Source organism: Scyliorhinus torazame, chromosome 23 (genome assembly GCF_047496885.1).
Source record: "Scyliorhinus torazame isolate Kashiwa2021f chromosome 23, sScyTor2.1, whole genome shotgun sequence".
NCBI lineage: Eukaryota > Metazoa > Chordata > Chondrichthyes > Carcharhiniformes > Scyliorhinidae > Scyliorhinus > Scyliorhinus torazame.
Genome location: NC_092729.1, coordinates 69,194,335 through 69,213,173, shown reverse-complemented (window position 1 = coordinate 69,213,173; position 18,839 = coordinate 69,194,335). Strand labels below are relative to the sequence as shown.

The 18,839-nt window shown below is 57.5% G+C and overlaps 1 protein-coding gene across 2 annotated transcripts in view; it reads right to left on the bottom strand.

The window, feature by feature from the left end:
- Positions 1-18,839, bottom strand: part of LOC140399613 (scavenger receptor cysteine-rich domain-containing protein DMBT1-like) — a 161,672-nt gene that overhangs the window by 117,808 nt on the left and 25,025 nt on the right. For both annotated transcript variants that reach the window (XM_072489141.1, XM_072489142.1), the window contains exons 8-9: positions 17,079-17,393; positions 13,075-13,380 (exon numbers count right to left, since the gene is read on the bottom strand). In XM_072489141.1, coding sequence (XP_072345242.1) covers positions 13,075-13,380; positions 17,079-17,393 — 621 coding nt within the window. The remainder of the gene's footprint in view (positions 1-13,074; positions 13,381-17,078; positions 17,394-18,839) is intronic.

Genomic DNA, 18,839 nt, shown 5'->3' with positions numbered 1-18,839 from the left:
GGTGAGAGAGAGAGAGAGTGAGAGAGTGAGAGGGTGAGAGGGTGAGAGGGTGAGAGGGTGAGAGGGTGAGAGGGTGAGAGGGTGAGAGAGTGAGAGGGTGAGAGGGTGAGAGGGTGAGAGGGTGAGAGGGTGAGAGAGTGAGAGGGTGAGAGGGTGAGAGAGTGAGAGAGTGAGAGGGTGAGAGGGTGAGAGGGTGAGAGAGTGAGAGAGTGAGAGAGTGAGAGGGTGAGAGGGTGAGAGAGTGAGAGGGTGAGAGGGTGAGAGGGTGAGAGGGTGAGAGAGCGAGAGAGAGAGTGAGAGAGTGAGAGGGTGAGAGGGTGAGAGGGTGAGAGGGTGAGAGAGTGAGAGAGTGAGAGAGTGAGAGAGCGAGAGGGCGAGAGAGCGAGAGGGTGAGAGAGTGAGAGAGTGAGAGGGTGAGAGAGTGAGAGGGTGAGAGGGTGAGAGGGTGAGAGGGTGAGAGGGTGAGAGGGTGAGAGGGTGAGAGGGTGAGAGAGCGAGAGAGCGAGAGGGCGAGAGGGCGAGAGGGGGAGAGAGTGAGAGGGTGAGAGGGTGAGAGGGTGAGAGGGTGAGAGAGAGAGAGGGTGAGAGGGTGAGAGGGTGAGAGGGTGAGAGGGTGAGAGGGTGAGAGAGAGAGAGGGTGAGAGGGTGAGAGGGTGAGAGGACGAGAGGGCGAGAGGGCGAGAGGGCGAGAGGGCGAGAGGGCGAGAGGGTGAGAGGGTGAGAGGGTGAGAGGGTGAGAGAGTGAGAGAGTGAGAGGGTGAGAGGGTGAGAGGGTGAGAGAGTGAGAGAGTGAGAGAGTGAGAGGGTGAGAGGGTGAGAGGGTGAGAGAGCGAGAGGGCGAGAGGGCGAGTGAGTGAGAGGGTGAGAGGGTGAGAGGGTGAGAGGGTGAGAGGGTGAGAGGGTGAGAGGGTGAGAGAGTGAGAGGGTGAGAGGGTGAGAGGGTGAGAGGGTGAGAGAGTGAGAGGGTGAGAGGGTGAGAGGGTGAGAGGGTGAGAGAGTGAGAGGGTGAGAGGGTGAGAGGGTGAGAGGGTGAGAGGGTGAGAGGGTGAGAGAGTGAGAGGGTGAGAGTGCGAGAGGGCGAGAGGGTGAGAGGGGGAGAGAGTGAGAGGGTGAGAGAGAGAGAGAGGGTGAGAGGGGGAGAGGGGGAGAGGGTGAGAGGGTGAGAGAGTGAGAAAGTGAGAGGGTGAGAGGGTGAGAGAGTGAGAGAGTGAGAGAGGGTGAGAGAGTGAGAGAGTGAGAGGGTGAGAGGGTGAGAGGGTGAGAGGGTGAGAGGGTGAGAGGGTGAGAGGGTGAGAGGGTGAGAGAGTGAGAGGGTGAGAGGGTGAGAGGGTGAGAGAGTGAGAGAGTGAGAGAGTGAGAGAGTGAGTGGGTGAGAGGGTGAGAGGGTGTGAGGGTGAGAGGGTGAGAGGGTGAGAGGGTGAGAGGGTGAGAGGGTGAGAGGGTGAGAGGGCGAGAGGTCGAGAGGGCGAGAGAGAGAGAGGGTGAGAGGGTGAGAGGGTGAGAGGGTGAGAGGGTGAGAGGGTGAGAGGGAGAGAGAGTGAGAGGGTGAGAGGGTGAGAGGGTGAGAGAGTGAGAGGGTGAGAGGGTGAGAGGGTGAGAGGGTGAGAGAGTGAGAGAGTGAGAGGGTGTGAGGGTGAGAGGGAGAAAGGGTGAGAGGGTGAGAGGGTGAGAGGGTGAGAGAGTGAGAGAGTGAGAGGGTGAGAGGGTGAGAGGGTGAGAGAGTGAGAGGGTGAGAGGGTGAGAGGGTGAGAGAGTGAGAGGGTGAGAGGGTGAGAGGGTGAGAGAGTGAGAGGGTGAGAGGGTGAGAGGGTGAGAGGGTGAGAGAGAGAGAGAGAGGGTGAGAGGGTGAGAGGGTGAGAGGGTGAGAGGGTGAGAGAGTGAGAGAGTGTGAGAGGGTGAGAGGGTGAGAGGGTGAGAGGGTGAGAGGGTGAGAGAGACTCAGAGGGTGAGAGAGTGAGTGGGTGAGAGGGTGAGAGGGTGAGAGAGACTCAGAGGGTGAGAGAGTGAGAGGGTGAGAGGGTGAGAGGGTGAGAGAGTGAGAGAGTGAGAGGGCGAGAGGGCGAGAGGGCGAGAGGGCGAGAGGGTGAGAGGGAGAGAGAGTGAGAGGGTGAGAGAGCGAGAGAGTGAGAGAGTGAGAGGGTGAGAGAGAGAGAGAGTGAGAGGGTGAGAGAGAGGGAGAGTGAGAGGGTGAGAGAGTGAGAGGGTGAGAGGGTGAGAGGGTGAGAGGGTGAGAGGGTGAGAGGGCGAGAGGGCGAGAGGGCGAGAGGGTGAGAGGGAGAGAGAGTGAGAGGGTGAGAGAGCGAGAGAGTGAGAGAGTGAGAGGGTGAGAGAGAGAGAGAGTGAGAGGGTGAGAGAGAGGGAGAGTGAGAGGGTGAGAGAGTGAGAGAGTGAGAGGGTGAGAGGGTGAGAGAGTGAGAGAGTGAGAGGGAGAGAGTGAGAGGGTGAGAGGGTGAGAGAGTGAGAGTGAGAGGGTGAGAGAGAGGGAGAGTGAGAGGGTGAGAGATTGAGAGAGTGAGAGGGTGAGAGGGTGAGAGAGTGAGAGGGTGAGAGGGTGAGAGGGTGAGAGGGTGAGAGGGTGAGAGAGTGAGAGGGTGAGAGGGTGAGAGGGTGAGAGAGTGAGAGGGTGAGAGGGTGAGAGGGTGAGAGAGCGAGAGAGAGAGTGAGAGAGTGAGAGGGTGAGAGAGTGAGAGGGTGAGAGGGTGAGAGGGTGAGAGGGTGAGAGGGTGAGAGAGCGAGAGAGCGAGAGGGCGAGAGGGCGAGAGGGGGAGAGAGTGAGAGGGTGAGAGGGTGAGAGGGTGAGAGGGTGAGAGGGTGAGAGAGCGAGAGAGCGAGAGTGCGAGAGGGCGAGAGGGGGAGAGAGTGAGAGGGTGAGAGGGTGAGAGGGTGAGAGGGTGAGAGGGTGAGAGAGAGAGAGGGTGAGAGGGTGAGAGGGTGAGAGGGTGAGAGGGTGAGAGGGTGAGAGGGTGAGAGAGAGAGAGAGAGAGAGAGAGTGAGAGGGTGAGAGGGTGAGAGGGCGAGAGGGCGAGAGGGCGAGAGAGTGAGAGGGTGAGAGGGTGAGAGGGTGAGAGGGTGAGAGAGTGAGAGAGTGAGAGGGTGAGAGAGTGAGAGGGTGAGAGAGTGAGAGAGAGAGAGGGTGAGAGGGTGAGAGGGTGAGAGGGTGAGAGGGTGAGAGGGTGAGAGAGAGAGAGAGAGTGAGAGGGTGAGAGGGTGAGAGGGCGAGAGGGCGAGAGGGCGAGAGAGCGAGAGGGTGAGAGGGTGAGAGGGTGAGAGGGTGAGAGGGTGAGAGAGTGAGAGAGTGAGAGGGTGAGAGAGTGAGAGGGTGAGAGAGTGAGAGAGTGAGAGAGTGAGAGGGTGAGAGAGTGAGAGAGTGAGAGAGGGTGAGAGGGTGAGAGAGTGAGAGAGTGAGAGGGTGAGAGGGTGAGAGGGTGAGAGGGTGAGAGGGTGAGAGGGTGAGAGGGTGAGAGAGTGAGAGGGTGAGAGGGTGAGTGGGTGAGAGGGTGAGAGGGTGTGAGGGTGAGAGGGTGAGAGGGTGAGAGGGTGAGAGGGTGAGAGGGTGAGAGGGTGAGAGGGTGAGAGAGTGAGAGGGTGAGAGGGTGAGAGGGTGAGAGGGCGAGAGGGTGAGAGGGTGAGAGAGTGAGAGAGGGTGAGAGGGTGAGAGGGTGAGAGGGTGAGAGGGTGAGAGAGACTCAGAGGGTGAGAGAGTGAGAGGGTGAGAGGGTGAGAGGGTGAGAGAGTGAGAGGGTGAGAGGGTGAGAGAGTGAGAGAGTGAGAGGGCGAGAGGGCGAGAGGGCGAGAGGGCGAGAGGGTGAGAGGGAGAGAGAGTGAGAGGGTGAGAGGGTGAGAGGGTGAGAGGGTGAGAGGGTGAGAGGGTGAGAGGGAGAGAGAGTGAGAGGGTGAGAGGGTGAGAGGGTGAGAGGGTGAGAGGGTGAGAGAGTGAGAGAGTGAGAGGGTGAGAGGGTGAGAGGGAGAAAGGGTGAGAGGGTGAGAGGGTGAGAGGGTGAGAGGGTGAGAGAGTGAGAGAGTGAGAGGGTGAGAGGGTGAGAGGGTGAGAGTGTGAGAGGGTGAGAGGGTGAGAGGGTGAGAGAGTGAGAGAGTGAGAGGGTGAGAGGGTGAGAGGGTGAGAGAGTGAGAGGGTGAGAGGGTGAGAGGGTGAGAGGGTGAGAGAGAGAGAGAGAGGGTGAGAGGGTGAGAGGGTGAGAGGGTGAGAGGGTGAGAGAGTGAGAGAGGGTGAGAGGGTGAGAGGGTGAGAGGGTGAGAGGGTGAGAGAGACTCAGAGGGTGAGAGAGTGAGAGGGTGAGAGGGTGAGAGGGTGAGAGAGTGAGAGGGTGAGAGGGTGAGAGAGTGAGAGAGTGAGAGGGCGAGAGGGCGAGAGGGCGAGAGGGCGAGAGGGTGAGAGGGAGAGAGAGTGAGAGGGTGAGAGAGCGAGAGAGTGAGAGAGTGAGAGGGTGAGAGAGAGAGAGAGTGAGAGGGTGAGAGAGAGGGAGAGTGAGAGGGTGAGAGAGTGAGAGGGTGAGAGGGTGAGAGGGTGAGAGGGTGAGAGGGTGAGAGGGTGAGAGGGCGAGAGGGCGAGAGGGCGAGAGGGCGAGAGGGTGAGAGGGAGAGAGAGTGAGAGGGTGAGAGAGCGAGAGAGTGAGAGAGTGAGAGGGTGAGAGAGAGAGAGAGTGAGAGGGTGAGAGAGAGGGAGAGTGAGAGGGTGAGAGAGTGAGAGAGTGAGAGGGTGAGAGGGTGAGAGAGTGAGAGAGTGAGAGGGAGAGAGTGAGAGGGTGAGAGGGTGAGAGAGTGAGAGTGAGAGGGTGAGAGAGAGGGAGAGTGAGAGGGTGAGAGAGTGAGAGAGTGAGAGGGTGAGAGGGTGAGAGAGTGAGAGGGTGAGAGGGTGAGAGGGTGAGAGGGTGAGAGGGTGAGAGAGTGAGAGGGTGAGAGGGTGAGAGGGTGAGAGAGTGAGAGGGTGAGAGGGTGAGAGAGTGAGAGGGTGAGAGAGTGAGAGGGAGAGAGTGAGAGAGTGAGAGGGTGAGAGAGAGAGAGAGTGAGAGGGTGAGAGAGAGGGAGAGTGAGAGGGTGAGAGAGTGAGAGAGTGAGAGGGTGAGAGGGTGAGAGAGTGAGAGGGTGAGAGGGTGAGAGGGTGAGAGGGTGAGAGGGTGAGAGAGTGAGAGGGTGAGAGGGTGAGAGAGTGAGAGGGTGAGAGAGTGAGAGGGTGAGAGAGTGAGAGAGTGAGAGGGTGAGAGAGTGAGAGAGTGAGAGGGTGAGAGGGTGAGAGGGTGAGAGGGTGAGAGAGTGAGAGAGTGAGAGGGTGAGAGGGTGAGAGGGTGAGAGAGAGAGAGGGTGAGAGGGTGAGAGGGTGAGAGGGTGAGAGAGTGAGAGGGTGAGAGGGTGAGAGAGTGAGAGAGTGAGAGAGTGAGAGGGTGAGAAAGTGAGAGAGGGTGAGAGAGTGAGAGAGTGAGAGAGTGAGAGAGCGAGAGGGTGAGAGGGTGAGAGGGTGAGAGGGTGAGAGGGTGAGAGGGTGAGAGGGTGAGAGAGAGAGAGGGTGAGAGGGTGAGAGGGTGAGAGGGAGAGAGGGTGAGAGGGTGAGAGGGTGAGAGGGTGAGAGAGTGAGAGGTTGAGAGGGTGAGAGGGTGAGAGGGTGAGAGGGTGAGTGGGAGAGAGGGTGAGAGGGTGAGAGGGTGAGAGGGTGAGAGGGTGAGAGGGTGAGAGGGAGAGAGGGTGAGAGGGTGAGAGGGTGAGAGGGTGAGAGGGTGAGAGGGTGAGAGGGTGAGAGGGTGAGAGGGTGAGAGGGTGAGAGGGTGAGAGAGTGAGAGAGTGAGAGAGAGAGAGGGTGAGAGGGTGAGAGGGTGAGAGGGTGAGAGGGTGAGAGGGTGAGAGGGTGAGAGAGTGAGAGGGTGAGAGGTTGAGAGGGTGAGAGGGTGAGAGGGTGAGAGGGTGAGCGGGCGAGAGGGCGAGAGGGCGAGAGGGCGAGAGGGCGAGAGAGAGAGAGGTTGAGAGAGTGAGAGAGAGAGAGGGTGAGAGGGTGAGAGGGTGAGAGGGTGAGAGAGTGAGAGAGGGAGAGGGTGAGAGAGTGAGAGAGAGGGTGAGAGGGTGAGAGGGCGAGAGGGCGAGAGGGCGAGAGGGCGAGAGGGCGAGAGGGCGAGAGGGTGAGAGGGTGAGAGAGTGAGAGAGTGAGAGAGTGAGAGGGTGAGAGGGTGAGAGAGTGAGAGAGTGAGAGGGTGAGAGGGTGAGAGGGTGAGAGGGTGAGAGGCTGAGAGGGCGAGAGGGCGAGAGGGCGAGAGGGCGAGAGGGCGAGAGGGCGAGAGGGCGAGAGGGTGAGAGGGTGAGAGGGTGAGAGGGTGAGAGGGTGAGAGGGTGAGAGGGTGAGAGGGTGAGAGGGTGAGAGGGCGAGAGGGCGAGAGGGTGAGAGGGTGAGAGAGTGAGAGAGTGAGAGGGTGAGAGAGTGAGTGGGTGAGAGGGTGAGAGGGTGAGAGAGTGAGTGGGTGAGAGGGTGAGAGAGTGAGAGGGTGAGAGAGTGAGAGAGTGAGAGGGTGAGAGGGTGAGAGGGTGAGAGGGAGAGAGAGGGAGAGAGTGAGAGGGTGAGAGGGTGAGAGGGTGAGAGGGTGAGAGAGTGAGAGAGTGAGAGAGTGAGAGGGTGAGAGGGTGAGAGGGTGAGAGAGTGAGAGAGCGAGAGGGCGAGAGGGTGAGAGGGTGAGAGGGTGAGAGACTGAGAGGGTGAGAGAGACTGAGAGGGTGAGAGGGTGAGAGGGTGAGAGGGTGAGAGGGTGAGAGTGAGAGAGAGAGAGAGTGAGAGAGTGAGAGAGTGAGAGAGTGAGAGGGTGAGAGGGTGAGAGGGTGAGAGGGTGAGAGGGTGAGAGAGTGAGAGGGTGAGAGGGTGAGAGAGTGAGAGGGTGAGAGGGTGAGAGAGTGAGAGAGTGAGAGAGTGAGAGAGTGAGAGGGTGAGAGGGTGAGAGGGCGAGAGGGCGAGAGAGCGAGAGAGCGAGAGAGCGAGAGAGCGAGAGGGCGAGAGGGCGAGAGGGCGAGAGGGCGAGAGAGTGAGAGGGTGAGAGGGTGAGAGGGTGAGAGGGTGAGAGGGTGAGAGGGTGAGAGAGTGAGGGTGAGAGGGTGAGAGGGTGAGAGGGTGAGAGGGTGAGAGGGTGAGAGGGTGAGCGGGTGAGAGGGTGAGAGGGTGAGAGGGTGAGAGGGTGAGAGGGCGAGAGGGCGAGAGGGCGAGAGGGCGAGAGGGCGAGAGGGCGAGAGGGTGAGAGGGTGAGAGAGTGAGAGAGAGGGTGAGAGGGTGAGAGGGTGAGAGGGTGAGAGGGCGAGAGGGCGAGACGGCGAGTGGGCGAGAGGGCGAGAGGGCGAGAGGGCAAGAGAGAGAGAGGGTGAGAGGGTGAGAGGGCGAGAGGGCGAGAGGGCGAGAGGGCGAGAGGGCGAGGGCGCGAGGGGGCGAGAGGGCGAGAGGGCGAGAGGGCGAGAGGGCGAGAGAGGGAGAGAGGGAGAGAGAGAGAGAGAGAGAGGGTGAGGGGGTGAGGGGGTGAGGGGGTGAGAGGGTGAGAGGGTGAGAGGGAGAGAGAGAGAGAGAGAGAGAGAAGGTGAGAGGGTGAGAGGGTGAGAGGGCGAGAGGGCGAGAGGGCGAGAGGGCGAGAGAGGGTGAGAGGGTGAGAGGGTGAGAGGGTGAGAGGGTGAGAGAGAGTGAGAGGGTGAGAGGGTGAGAGGGTGAGAGGGTGAGAGGGCGAGAGGGCGAGAGGGCGAGAGGGCGAGAGGGCGAGAGGGCGAGAGAGCGGGTGAGAGGGTGAGAGGGTGAGAGGGAGAGAGGGAGAGAGGGCGAGAGGGCGAGAGGGCGAGAGGGAGAGAGGGTGAGAGGGTGAGAGGGTGAGAGGGCGAGAGGGCGAGAGTGCGAGAGGGTGAGAGGGTGAGAGAGTGAGAGGGCGAGGGGGTGACGGTGAGAGAGCGAGAGGGCGAGAGGGTGAGAGGGTGAGAGGGTGAGAGGGCGAGGGGGTGACGGTGAGAGAGCGAGAGGGCGAGAGGTTGAGAGGGTGAGAGGGTGAGAGGGTGAGGGGGTGAGAGGGTGAGAGGGTGAGAGAGCGAGAGGGTGACAGTGCGAGGGGGCGAGAGGGTGAGAGAGCGAGAGGGTGACAGTGCGAGAGGGCGAGTGGGCGAGAGGGCGAGAGAGAGTGAGAGAGAGAGAGAGGGTGAGAGGGTGACAGTGCGAGAGGGCGAGTGGGCGAGAGGGCGAGAGAGAGTGAGAGAGAGAGAGAGGGTGAGAGGGTGACAGTTCGAGAGGGCGAGTGGGCGAGAGGGCGAGAGAGAGTGAGAGAGAGAGAGGGTGAGAGGGTGAGAGGGCGAGAGGTTGAGAGAGCGAGAGGGTGAGAGGGCGAGAGGGTGAGAGGGCGAGAGAGTGAGTGAGTGAGTGAGAGAGCGAGAGGGTGAGAGGGTGAGAGGGTGAGAGGGCGAGAGGGCGAGAGGGCGAGAGGGTGAGAGGGCGAGAGAGTGAGTGAGTGAGTGAGAGAGCGAGAGGGTGAGAGGGTGAGAGGGTGAGTGGGTGAGAGAGTGAGTGGGTGAGAGAGCGAGAGGGTGAGAGGGCGAGAGAGTGAGTGAGTGAGTGAGAGAGCGAGAGGGTGAGAGGGTGAGAGGGTGAGAGGGCGAGAGGGCAAGAGGGTGAGAGGGTGAGTGGGTGAGAGAGTGAGTGGGTGAGAGAGTGAGAGGGTGAGAGGGTGAGAGGGTGAGAGAGTGAGAGGGTGAGAGGGTGAGAGAGTGAGAGAGTGAGAGAGCGAGAGGGCGAGAGAGCGAGAGGGCGAGAGGGCGAGAGAGTGAGAGGGCGAGAGGGTGAGAGGGTGAGAGGGTGAGAGGGTGAGAGGGTGAGAGAGTGAGAGGGTGAGAGAGTGAGAGGGTGAGAGAGTGAGAGAGTGAGAGGGTGAGAGGGTGAGAGGGTGAGAGAGTGAGAGGGTGAGAGGGTGAGAGGGTGAGAGAGTGAGAGGGTGAGAGAGCGAGAGGGTGAGAGGGTGAGAGGGCGAGAGGGCGAGAGGGAGAGAGTGAGAGGGTGATAGGGTGAGAGGGCGAGAGGGCGAGAGGGAGAGAGTGAGAGAGCGAGAGGGTGAGAGGGCGAGAGGGTGAGAGAGTGAGAGGGTGAGAGGGTGAGAGGGTGAGAGAGTGAGAGGGTGAGAGGGTGAGAGGGTGAGAGAGTGAGAGGGTGAGAGAGCGAGAGTGTGAGAGTGTGAGAGGGTGAGAGGGTGAGAGGGCGAGAGGGTGAGAGAGTGAGAGGGTGAGAGAGCGAGAGGGTGAGAGGGCGAGAGGGTGAGAGGGTGAGAGGGTGAGAGAGTGAGAGAGTGAGAGAGTGAGAGAGTGAGAGGGTGAGAGGGTGAGAGAGCGAAAGGGTGAGAGGGTGAGTGGGTGAGAGAGCGAGAGAGCGAGAGGGTGAGAGGGTGAGAGAGCGAGAGGGTGAGAGGGCGAGAGGGTGAGAGGGTGAGAGAGTGAGAGGGTGAGAGAATGAGAGAGCGAGAGGGTGAGAGAGTGAGAGGGTGAGAGAGTGAGAGAGTGAGAGAGTGAGAGAGTGAGAGGGTGAGAGGGTGAGAGGGCGAGAGGGTGAGAGAGTGAGAGAGTGAGAGAGTGAGAGAGTGAGAGGGTTAGAGGGTGAGAGGGTGAGAGGGTGAGACAGTGAGAGAGCGAGAGAGCGAGAGTGTGAGAGGGTGAGAGAGAGTGAGAGAGTGAGTGAGAGAGCGAGAGGGCGAAAGGGTGAGAGGGTGAGAGGGTGAGAGAGTGAGAGAGTGAGAGGGTGAGTGGGTGAGAGAGTGAGAGAGTGAGAGAGTGAGAGGGTGAGAGGGTGAGAGGGTGAGAGGGCGAGAGGGTGAGAGGGTGAGATGGTGAGAGGGCGAGAGGGTGGGAGGGCGAGAGGGCGAGAGGGTGGGAGGGTGAGAGGGCGACAGGGCGAGATGGCGAGAGGGTGAGAGGGCGATAGGGCGAGAGGGCGAGAGGGTGAGTGGGTGGGAGAGTGAGAGAGTGAGAGAGTGAGAGAGTGAGAGAGTGAGAGAGTGAGAGAGTGAGAGGGTGAGAGGGTGAGAGGGTGAGAGAGTGAGAGGGTGAGAGAGCGAGAGGGTGAGAGGGTGAGAGGGCGAGAGGGCGAGAGGGAGAGAGTGAGAGAGCGAGAGGGTGAGAGGGTGAGAGAACGAGAGGGTGAGAGGGTGAGAGGGCGAGAGGGCGAGAGGGAGAGAGGGAGAGAGAGTGAGAGGGTGAGAGAGCGAGAGGGTGAGAGGGTGAGAGGGTGAGAGGGCGAGAGGGCGAGAGGGCGAGAGTGAGAGAGTGAGAGGGTGAGAGGGTGAGAGGGCGAGAGGGCGAGAGGGAGAGAGTGAGAGAGCGAGAGGGTGAGAGGGTGAGAGAGTGAGAGGGTGAGAGAGTGAGAGAGCGAGAGGGTGAGAGGGTGAGAGGGTGAGAGGGCGAGAGGGTGAGAGTGAGAGAGTGAGAGGGTGAGAGGGTGAGAGGGCGAGAGGGCGAGAGGGAGAGAGTGAGAGAGCGAGAGGGTGAGAGGGTGAGAGAGTGAGAGGGTGAGAGAGTGAGAGAGCGAGAGGGCGAGAGAGTGAGAGGGTGAGAGAGCGAGAGGGTGAGAGGGTGAGAGGGCGAGAGGGCGAGAGGGAGAGAGTGAGAGAGCGAGAGGGTGAGAGAGTGAGAGTGAGAGAGTGAGTGAGAGAGCGAAAGGGTGAGAGGGTGAGAGTGAGAGAGTGAGAGTGAGAGAGTGAGTGAGAGAGCGAAAGGGTGAGAGGGTGAGAGGGTGAGAGAGTGAGAGGGTGAGAGAGTGAGAGGGTGAGAGAGCGAGAGGGTGAGAGGGCGAGAGGGTGAGAGGGTGAGAGAGTGAGAGGGTGAGAGAGTGAGAGAGTGAGAGAGTGAGAGAGTGAGAGAGTGAGAGGGTGAGAGGGTGAGAGGGCGAGAGGGTGAGAGAGTGAGAGGGTGAGAGAGCGAGAGGGTGAGAGGGCGAGAGGGTGAGAGGGTGAGAGAGTGAGCGAGTGAGAGAGTGAGAGAGTGAGAGGGTGAGAGGGTGAGAGGGTGAGAGAGTGAGAGAGTGAGAGAGTGAGAGAGTGAGAGAGTGAGAGAGTGAGAGGGTGAGAGGGCGAGAGGGTGAGAGAGTGAGAGGGTGAGAGAGCGAGAGGGTGAGAGTGCGAGAGGGTGAGAGGGTGAGAGGGTGAGAGAGTGAGAGAGTGAGAGAGTGAGAGAGTGAGAGGGTGAGAGGGTGAGAGAGCGAAAGTGTGAGAGGGTGAGTGGGTGAGAGAGCGAGAGAGCGAGAGGGTGAGAGGGTGAGAGAGCGAGAGGGTGAGAGGGCGAGAGGGTGAGAGGGTGAGAGAGTGAGAGGGTGAGAGAATGAGAGAGCGAGAGGGTGAGAGAGTGAGAGGGTGAGAGAGTGAGAGAGTGAGAGAGTGAGAGAGTGAGAGGGTGAGAGGGTGAGAGGGCGAGAGGGTGAGAGAGTGAGAGAGTGAGAGAGTGAGAGATTGAGAGGGTGAGAGGGTGAGAGGGTGAGAGGGTGAGACAGTGAGAGAGCGAGAGAGCGAGAGTGTGAGAGGGTGAGAGAGAGTGAGAGAGTGAGTGAGAGAGCGAGAGGGCGAAAGGGTGAGAGGGTGAGTGGGTGAGAGAGCGAGAGGGTGAGAGGTTGAGAGGGTGAGAGGGTGAGAGGGTGAGAGAGTGAGAGAGTGAGAGGGTGAGAGGGTGAGATGGTGAGAGGGCGAGAGGGTGGGAGGGCGAGAGGGCGAGAGGGTGGGAGGGTGAGAGGGCGACAGGGCGAGATGGCGAGAGGGTGAGAGGGCGAGAGGGCGAGAGGGCGAGAGGGTGAGTGGGTGGGAGAGTGAGAGAGTGAGAGAGTGAGAGAGTGAGAGAGTGAGAGAGTGAGAGGGTGAGAGGGTGACGGTGAGAGAGTGAGAGGGTGAGAGGGTGAGAGGGTGAGAGGGTGAGAGGGTGAGAGGGCGAGAGGGTGAGAGGGCGAGAGGTGAGAGAGCGAGAGGGCGAGAGAGTGAGAGGGTGAGAGGGCGAGAGGGTGAGAGGGCGAGAGGGTGAGAGGGCGAGAGGGTGAGAGAGTGAGAGGGCGAGAGAGTGAGAGGGTGACAGCGCGAGAGGGCGAGAGGGTGAGAGAGAGAGAGGGTGAGATGGCGAGAGGGTGAGAGGGTGAGAGGGTGAGAGAGAGAGTGAGAGGGTGAGATGGTGAGAGAGTGAGAGGGCGAGAGGGTGAGAGGGTGAGAGGGTGAGAGGGTGAGAGGGTGAGAGGATGAGAGGGAGAGAGAGTGAGAGAGTGAGAGAGTGAGAGAGAGTGTGAGAGAGTGAGAGAGGGTGAGAGAGGGTGAGGGGGTGAAAGGGTGAGAGGGTGAGAGAGTGAGAGAGAGGGAGTGAGAGTGAGAGGGTGAGAGAGTGAGAGAGTGAGTGAGTGTGAGAGAGGGAGAGAGGGAGAGAGGGTGAGAGAGGGAGAGAGCGAGAGAGAGAGTGAGAGGGTGAGAGAGTGAGAGCGAGAGAGAGTGAGAGAGTGTGAGACAGGGAGAGAGGGAGAGAGCGAGAGAGGGTGAGAGAGTGAGTGAGAGGGAGAGAGGGAGAGGGCGAGAGAGGGTGAGAGAGTGAGAGAGGGTGAGAGAGGGAGAGAGCGAGAGAGGGTGAGAGGGTGAGAGAGTGAGAGAGTGTGAGAGAGGGAGAGAGCGAGAGAGGGTGAGAGAGTGAGAGAGGGTGAGAGAGGGAGAGAGCGAGAGAGGGTGAGAGAGTGAGAGAGTGAGAGAGCGAGAGAGGGTGAGAGAGAGTGAGAGAGTGTGAGAGAGGGAGAGAGGGAGAGAGCGAGAGAGGGTGAGAGAGTGAGAGAGTGAGAGAGCGAGAGAGGGTGAGAGAGAGTGAGTGAGAGGGAGAGAGAGAGAGAGCGAGAGAGGGTGAGAGAGAGTGAGTGAGAGGGAGAGAGGGAGCGAGTGATCGACAAAGAATGAGGTTGGGGGGTGAACTGGACGATCCAGCCATCGGTAACCGTGGCGATTAGGGGTGGCCAATCGATGCTGCCCTTCGGGCCCTGGATCAACTTCTAAAACCTTCGGATCAAAACGGGAATCCCGGCATCACCAACTCCCGTGCGTCCCCCCCCCCCACCCCCCGGCCGGCCCCACTCACCGATCACCGAGACCTTGGCCTTGTCACTCATGGTGGAATTGTAAAGCCTGCTCCCGCTCAGCAGCTGGTACGTGCAGGTGTAGTAGCCCGCCATGCCCTTGGTGATGTTCGCCACGACGAAGGTGACGTTCGAGTACTCCCCCTCGGCCTCCAGCGAGCTCATGTAGGTCGCCTCGCCCACCTTGTGCAGCTTGAACCTGGCCCCGACGTAGTAGTTGGGGCAGGCGCACTTAATCTGCAAAGACTCCCCCTGGGCGAAGATCCCGGACGTCCTCAGGACGGTGATCTCTGGACTCTGCAGCTGATCTAGGGCAACGGGGGACGCAGCGGTTAAAACCCCCGCCATCCAGGCCGTCATCGCCTCACATCGCGGGGGGGGGGGGAGCCGGGTACGATTGTCCCTTAGTGTCCAAAGATGTACAGGTTAGGGGGATTGGCCGTGTTAAATTGTCCCTTCGTGTCCAAAGATGTACAGGTTAGGGGGATTGGCCATGTTAAATTGTCCCTTCGTGTCCAAAGATGTACAGGTTAGGTGGATTGGCCGTGTTAAATTGTCCCTTAGTGTCCAAAGATGTACAGGTTAGGTGGATTGGCAGTGTTAAATTGTCCCTTAGTGTCCAAAGATGTGCAGGTTAGGTGGATTGGCCATGTTAAATTGTCCCTTAGTGTCCAAAGATGTGCAGGTTAGGTGGATTGGCCGTGTTAAATTGGCCCTTAGTGTCCAAAGATGTACAGGTTAGGGGGATTGGCCGTGTTAAATTGTCCCTTAGTGTCCAAAGATGTACAGGTTAGGGGGATTGGCCGTGTTAAATTGTCCCTTAGTGTCCAAAGGTGTACAGGTTAGGTGGACTGTCCATGTTAAATTGTCCCTTAGTGTCCAAAGATGTACAGGTTAGGTGGATTGGCCGTGTTAAATTGTTCCTTCATGTCCAAAGATGTACAGATTAGGTGGATTGGCCGTGTTAAATTGTCCATTAGTGTCCAAAGGTGTACAGGTTAGGTGGATTGGCCGTGTTAAATTGTCCCTTAGTGTCCAAAGATGTCCAGGTTAGGTGGATTGGCCGTGTTAAATTGTCCCTTAGTGTCTAAAGATGTACAGGTTAGGTGGATTGGCCGTGTTAAATTGTCCCTTAGTGTCCAAAGGTGTACAGGTTAGGTGGACTGTCCATGTTAAATTGTCCCTTAGTGTCCAAAGATGTGCAGGTTAGGTGGATTGGCCGTGTTAAATTGTCCCTTAGTGTCCAAAGATGTACAGGTTAGGTGGATTGGCCGTGTTAAATTGTCCTTTAGTGTCCAAAAATGTGCAGGTTAGGTGGATTGGCCAGGTTAAATTGTCCCTTAGTGTCCAAAGATGTACAGGTTAGGTGGATTGGCCGTGCTAAATTGTCCGTTCGTGTCCAAAGATGTGCAGGTTAGGTGGATTGGCCGTGTTAAATTATCCCTTAGTGTCCAAAGATGTACAGGTTAGGTGGATTGGCCGTGTTAAATTGTCCATTAGTATCGAAAGATGTGCAGGTTAGGTGGATTGGCCGTGCTAAATTGTCCGTTCGTGTCCAAAGATGTGCAGGTTAGGGGGATTGGCCGTGTTAAACTGTACCTTAGTGTCCAAAGATGTACAGGTTAGATGGATTGGCCGTGTTAAATTGTCCGTTCGTGTCCAAAGATGTGCAGGTTAGGGGGATTGGCCGTGTTAAACTGTCCCTTAGTGTCCAAAGATGTGCAGGTTAGGTGGATTGGCCGTGTTCAATTGTCCCTTAGTGTCCAAAGATGTGCAGGTTAGGTGGATTGGCCGTGTTAAATTGTCCCCTCGTGTCCAAAGATGTACAGGTTAGATGGATTGGCCGTGTTAAATTGTCCCTTAGTGTCCAAAGATGTACAGGTTAGGGTGATTGGCCGTGTTAAACTGTCCCTTAGTGTCCAAAGATGTGCAGGTTAGGTGGATTGGCCGTGTTCAATTGTCCCTTAGTGTCCAAAGATGTGCAGGTTAGGTGGATTGGCCGTGTTAAATTATCCCTTAGTGTCCAAAGATGTGCAGGTTGGGTGGATTGGCCGTGTTAAACTGTCCCTTAGTGTCCAAAGTTGTGCAGGTTAGGTGGATTGGCCGTGTTAAATTGTCCCTTAGTGTCCAAAGATGTGCAGGTTAGGGGGATTGGCCGTGTTAAACTGTCCCTTAGTGTCCAAAGATGTGCAGGTTGTGTGGATTGGCCGTGTTAAACTGTCCCTTAGTGTCCAAAGATGTGTAGGTTAGGTGGATTGGCCGTGTTAAATTGTCCCTTAGTGTACAAAGATGTGCAGGTTAGTTGGATTGGCTGTGTTAAATTGTCCCTTAGTGTCCAAAGATGTGCAGGTTAGGTGGATTGGCTGTGTTAAACTGTCCCTTAGTGTCCAAAGATGTGCAGGTTAGGTGGATTGGCCGTGTTAAATTGTCCCTTCGTGTCCAAAGATGGACAGGTTAGGGGGATTGGCCGTGTTAAATTATCCCTTAGTGTCCAAAGATGTACAGGTTAGGTGGATTGGCCGTGTTAAATTGTCCCTTCGTGTCCAAAGATGTACAGGTTAGGGGGATTGGCCGTGTTAAACTGTCCCTTAGTGTCCAAAGATGTGCAGGTTGGGTGGATTGGCCGTGTTAAATTGTCCCTTAGTGTCCAAAGATGTACAGGTTAGGTGGATTGGCCGTGTTAAATTGTCCCTTCGTGTCCAAAGGTGTACAGGTTAGGTGGACTGTCCATGTTAAATTGTCCCTTAGTGTCCAAAGATGTGCAGGTTAGGTGGATTGGCCGTGTTAAATTGTCCATTAGTGTCCAAAGGTGTGCAGGTTAGGTGGATTGGCCGTGTTAAATTGTCCCTTAGTGTCCAAAGATGTGCAGGTTAGGTGGATTGGCCGTGTAAAATTGTCCCTTAGTGTCCAAAGATGTGCAGGTTAGGTGGATTGGCCGTGTTAAATTGTCCCTTAGTGTCCAAAGATGTACAGGTTAGGGGGATTGGCCGTGTTAAATTGTCCCTTAGTGTCCAAAGATGTGCAGGTTAGGTGGATTGGCCGTGTTAAATTGTCCCTCAGTGTCCAAAGATGTACAGGTTAGGTGGATTGGCCGTGTTAAATTGTCCCTTAGTGTCCAAAGATGTGCAGGTTAGGTGGATTGGCCGTGTTAAACTGTCCCTTAGTGTCCAAAGATGTACAGGTTAGGTGGATTGGCCGTGTTAAATTGTCCCTTAGTGTCCAAAGATGTGCAGGTTAGGTGGATTGGCCGTGTTAAACTGTCCCTTAGTGTCCAAAGATGTACAGGTTAGGTGGATTGGCCGTGATAAATTGTCCCTTAGTGTCCAAAGATGTACAGGTGAGGTGGATTGGCCATGTTAAATTGTCCCTTAGTGTCCAAAGATGTACAGGTTAGGTGGATTGGCCGTGATAAATTGTCCCTTAGTGTCCAAAGATGTACAGGTGAGGTGGATTGGCCGTGTTAAATTGTCCCTTAGTGTCCAAAGATGTACAGGTGAGGTGGATTGCCGTGTTAAACTGTCCCTTAGTGTCCAAAGATGTACAGGTTCGGTGGATTGGCCGTGATAAATTGTCCCTTAGTGTCCAAAGATGTACAGGTTAGGTGGATTGGCCGTGTTAAACTGTCCCTTAGTGTCCAAAGATGTACAGGTTAGGGGGATTGGCCGTGTTAAACTGTCCCTTAGTGTCCAAAGATGTGCAGGTTAGGTGGATTGGCCGTGTTAAAGTGTCCCTTAGTGTGCAAAGATGTACAGGTTAGGTGGATTGGCCGTGTTAAATTGTCCCTTAGTGTCCAAAGATGTACAGGTTAGGGGGATTGGCCGTGTTAAACTGTCCCTTAGTGTCCAAAGATGTGCAGGTGAGGTGGATTGGCCGTGTTAAACTGTCCCTTCGTGTCCAAAGATGTGCAGGTGAGGTGGATTGGCCGTGTTAAACTGTCCCTTAGTGTCCAAAGATGTGCAGGTTAGGGGGATTGGCCGTGTTAAACTGTCCCTTAGTGCCCACTCACTTGTGCAGATCACCCCCGCGTCGTTCCTCTGCCGGCACGTCCTGGGCATGATGTTCTGGGTCGGGCACGACCACAGGAACCTCTCCGAGCCGTTGCACCGCACGTTGTCGAGCAGGATGGGGCCCGTGCCTTCCCCGAAGAGGCCCCCCGAGGTGGCCGACTGCCCGAATCCGCAGCCCACCTGCCGGCACACCACCTGGGCGTCGACGATGCCCCACCCGGAGTCGCAGACCGTGCCCCAGGTCCCGTTGTAGTAAGCCTCCACTCTCCCCGAACAGGGCTCGTGACCGTCGACCAGGCGCAGCTTCGCGTTTTCTGTGGGTGCAGGAGAGGAGACGGGCATCGTTACTGCGCCCCCGGGTGGCAGATCGCCCATGCCAGAGTCCGGCCCCGAGGTCTGGGGTGTCTTACCCTTGTGTGGAGGGGGGGGGGCGGGGGGAGTGGCCCGGAAGAGGTACGTTGGGCGCAGCGAGGGGGAGTTCACAGTGGGGCGGCTGGTGAGGTGTGTGGAAAGATCGGGCCTTGGGCCCAGGTGGTGTTATCGTTATTGGTTACAGCAAGGGTTAAAAGACTGGGTTTGACCGCTGCAGTCACGTTTCAAAAGAATCCCGGTTCAAAAGGCAAGCGTATCGTGGGAGCAATTAAGGTGCCGTAAAAAGCTCGTGCTGATGCAGTTTTGTTTGGATGACGAGAGGAGGCATTTCCCGGTGGAGTCAATTACATTTCAGCTCGGCAAGGGGATGCAGTTGCTTGGAGCTAAGGTTACCATAGATTTTCCTTTTTGTTTGCGTGGTAATAAAGGTAGCAGTTAAGGGTTTTGGTATTTACTACACTAATCAGCCCCAAGGAAAGTGGGTCAATTCCCAGACTCGGGAGGGGTGAGGGGGGGGGAATGTCTGTCTGGAGTTTGCACATTTTCTCTCCCCCTCCCCCGCCCCCTCTCGCCACCATCTTGCGTGGGCTTCCTCTGGATGCTCCGGTTACCTCCCACAAGTCCACCAGTGAGGTGGAATGGCCATGATTAAAACTGTGCCTTAGCATCCGGGGACGTGCGGGTTCGGTGGGGTTGATTGGGCCTCCTCCCTCAATCCAAACAAAACTGCATCAGCACGAGCTTTTTATGGCACCTTAATTGCTCCCACGAAATGTTTGCCTTTTGAACCGGGATTCTTTTAAAACGTGACCGCAGCGGTCGAAACCGTTGCTGTAACAAATAACGGTAACACCATTTGGTGCTCTCTCTCCTCCCAGAGGGGTCGGTGCCGACTCGATGGGCCGAAGGGCCTCCTTCTGCACCATAGGGATTCGATTCTGTGTCTTGCATTTCGTTTTCCGAGGGGCGGAAGGGGGGGGGGGGGCGAAAGTGGGTGGTCCCAAAAACGTTTAGCCTCGGATTTCCCCTGGTCGCTAAAGTTTCACCTTCGCAATCAGGAAATGGGGCGGGAATCATCGAGAGTCTCCATCCTCGTTCGGGTACATCAGTGGAGGTACACAGCCCGAGATTTAATGTGGAAAAGTGTGAGGTTCCGCACTTTGGAAGGAGGAATGGATGCTTCAAAAATCAGAAGCACAAAGGGACTTGGGAGTCCTTGTTCGCGATTCTCGAAAGGTTAACGTGCAGGTTCAGTCGGCGGTTAAGAAGGCCAATGCAATGTCAGCATTCACGTCGACAGGGCTGGAATACAAGACCAGGGATGTACTTCTGGGGCTGTATGAGGCTCTGGTCAGACCCCATTTGGAGTATTGTGAGCAGTTTTGGCC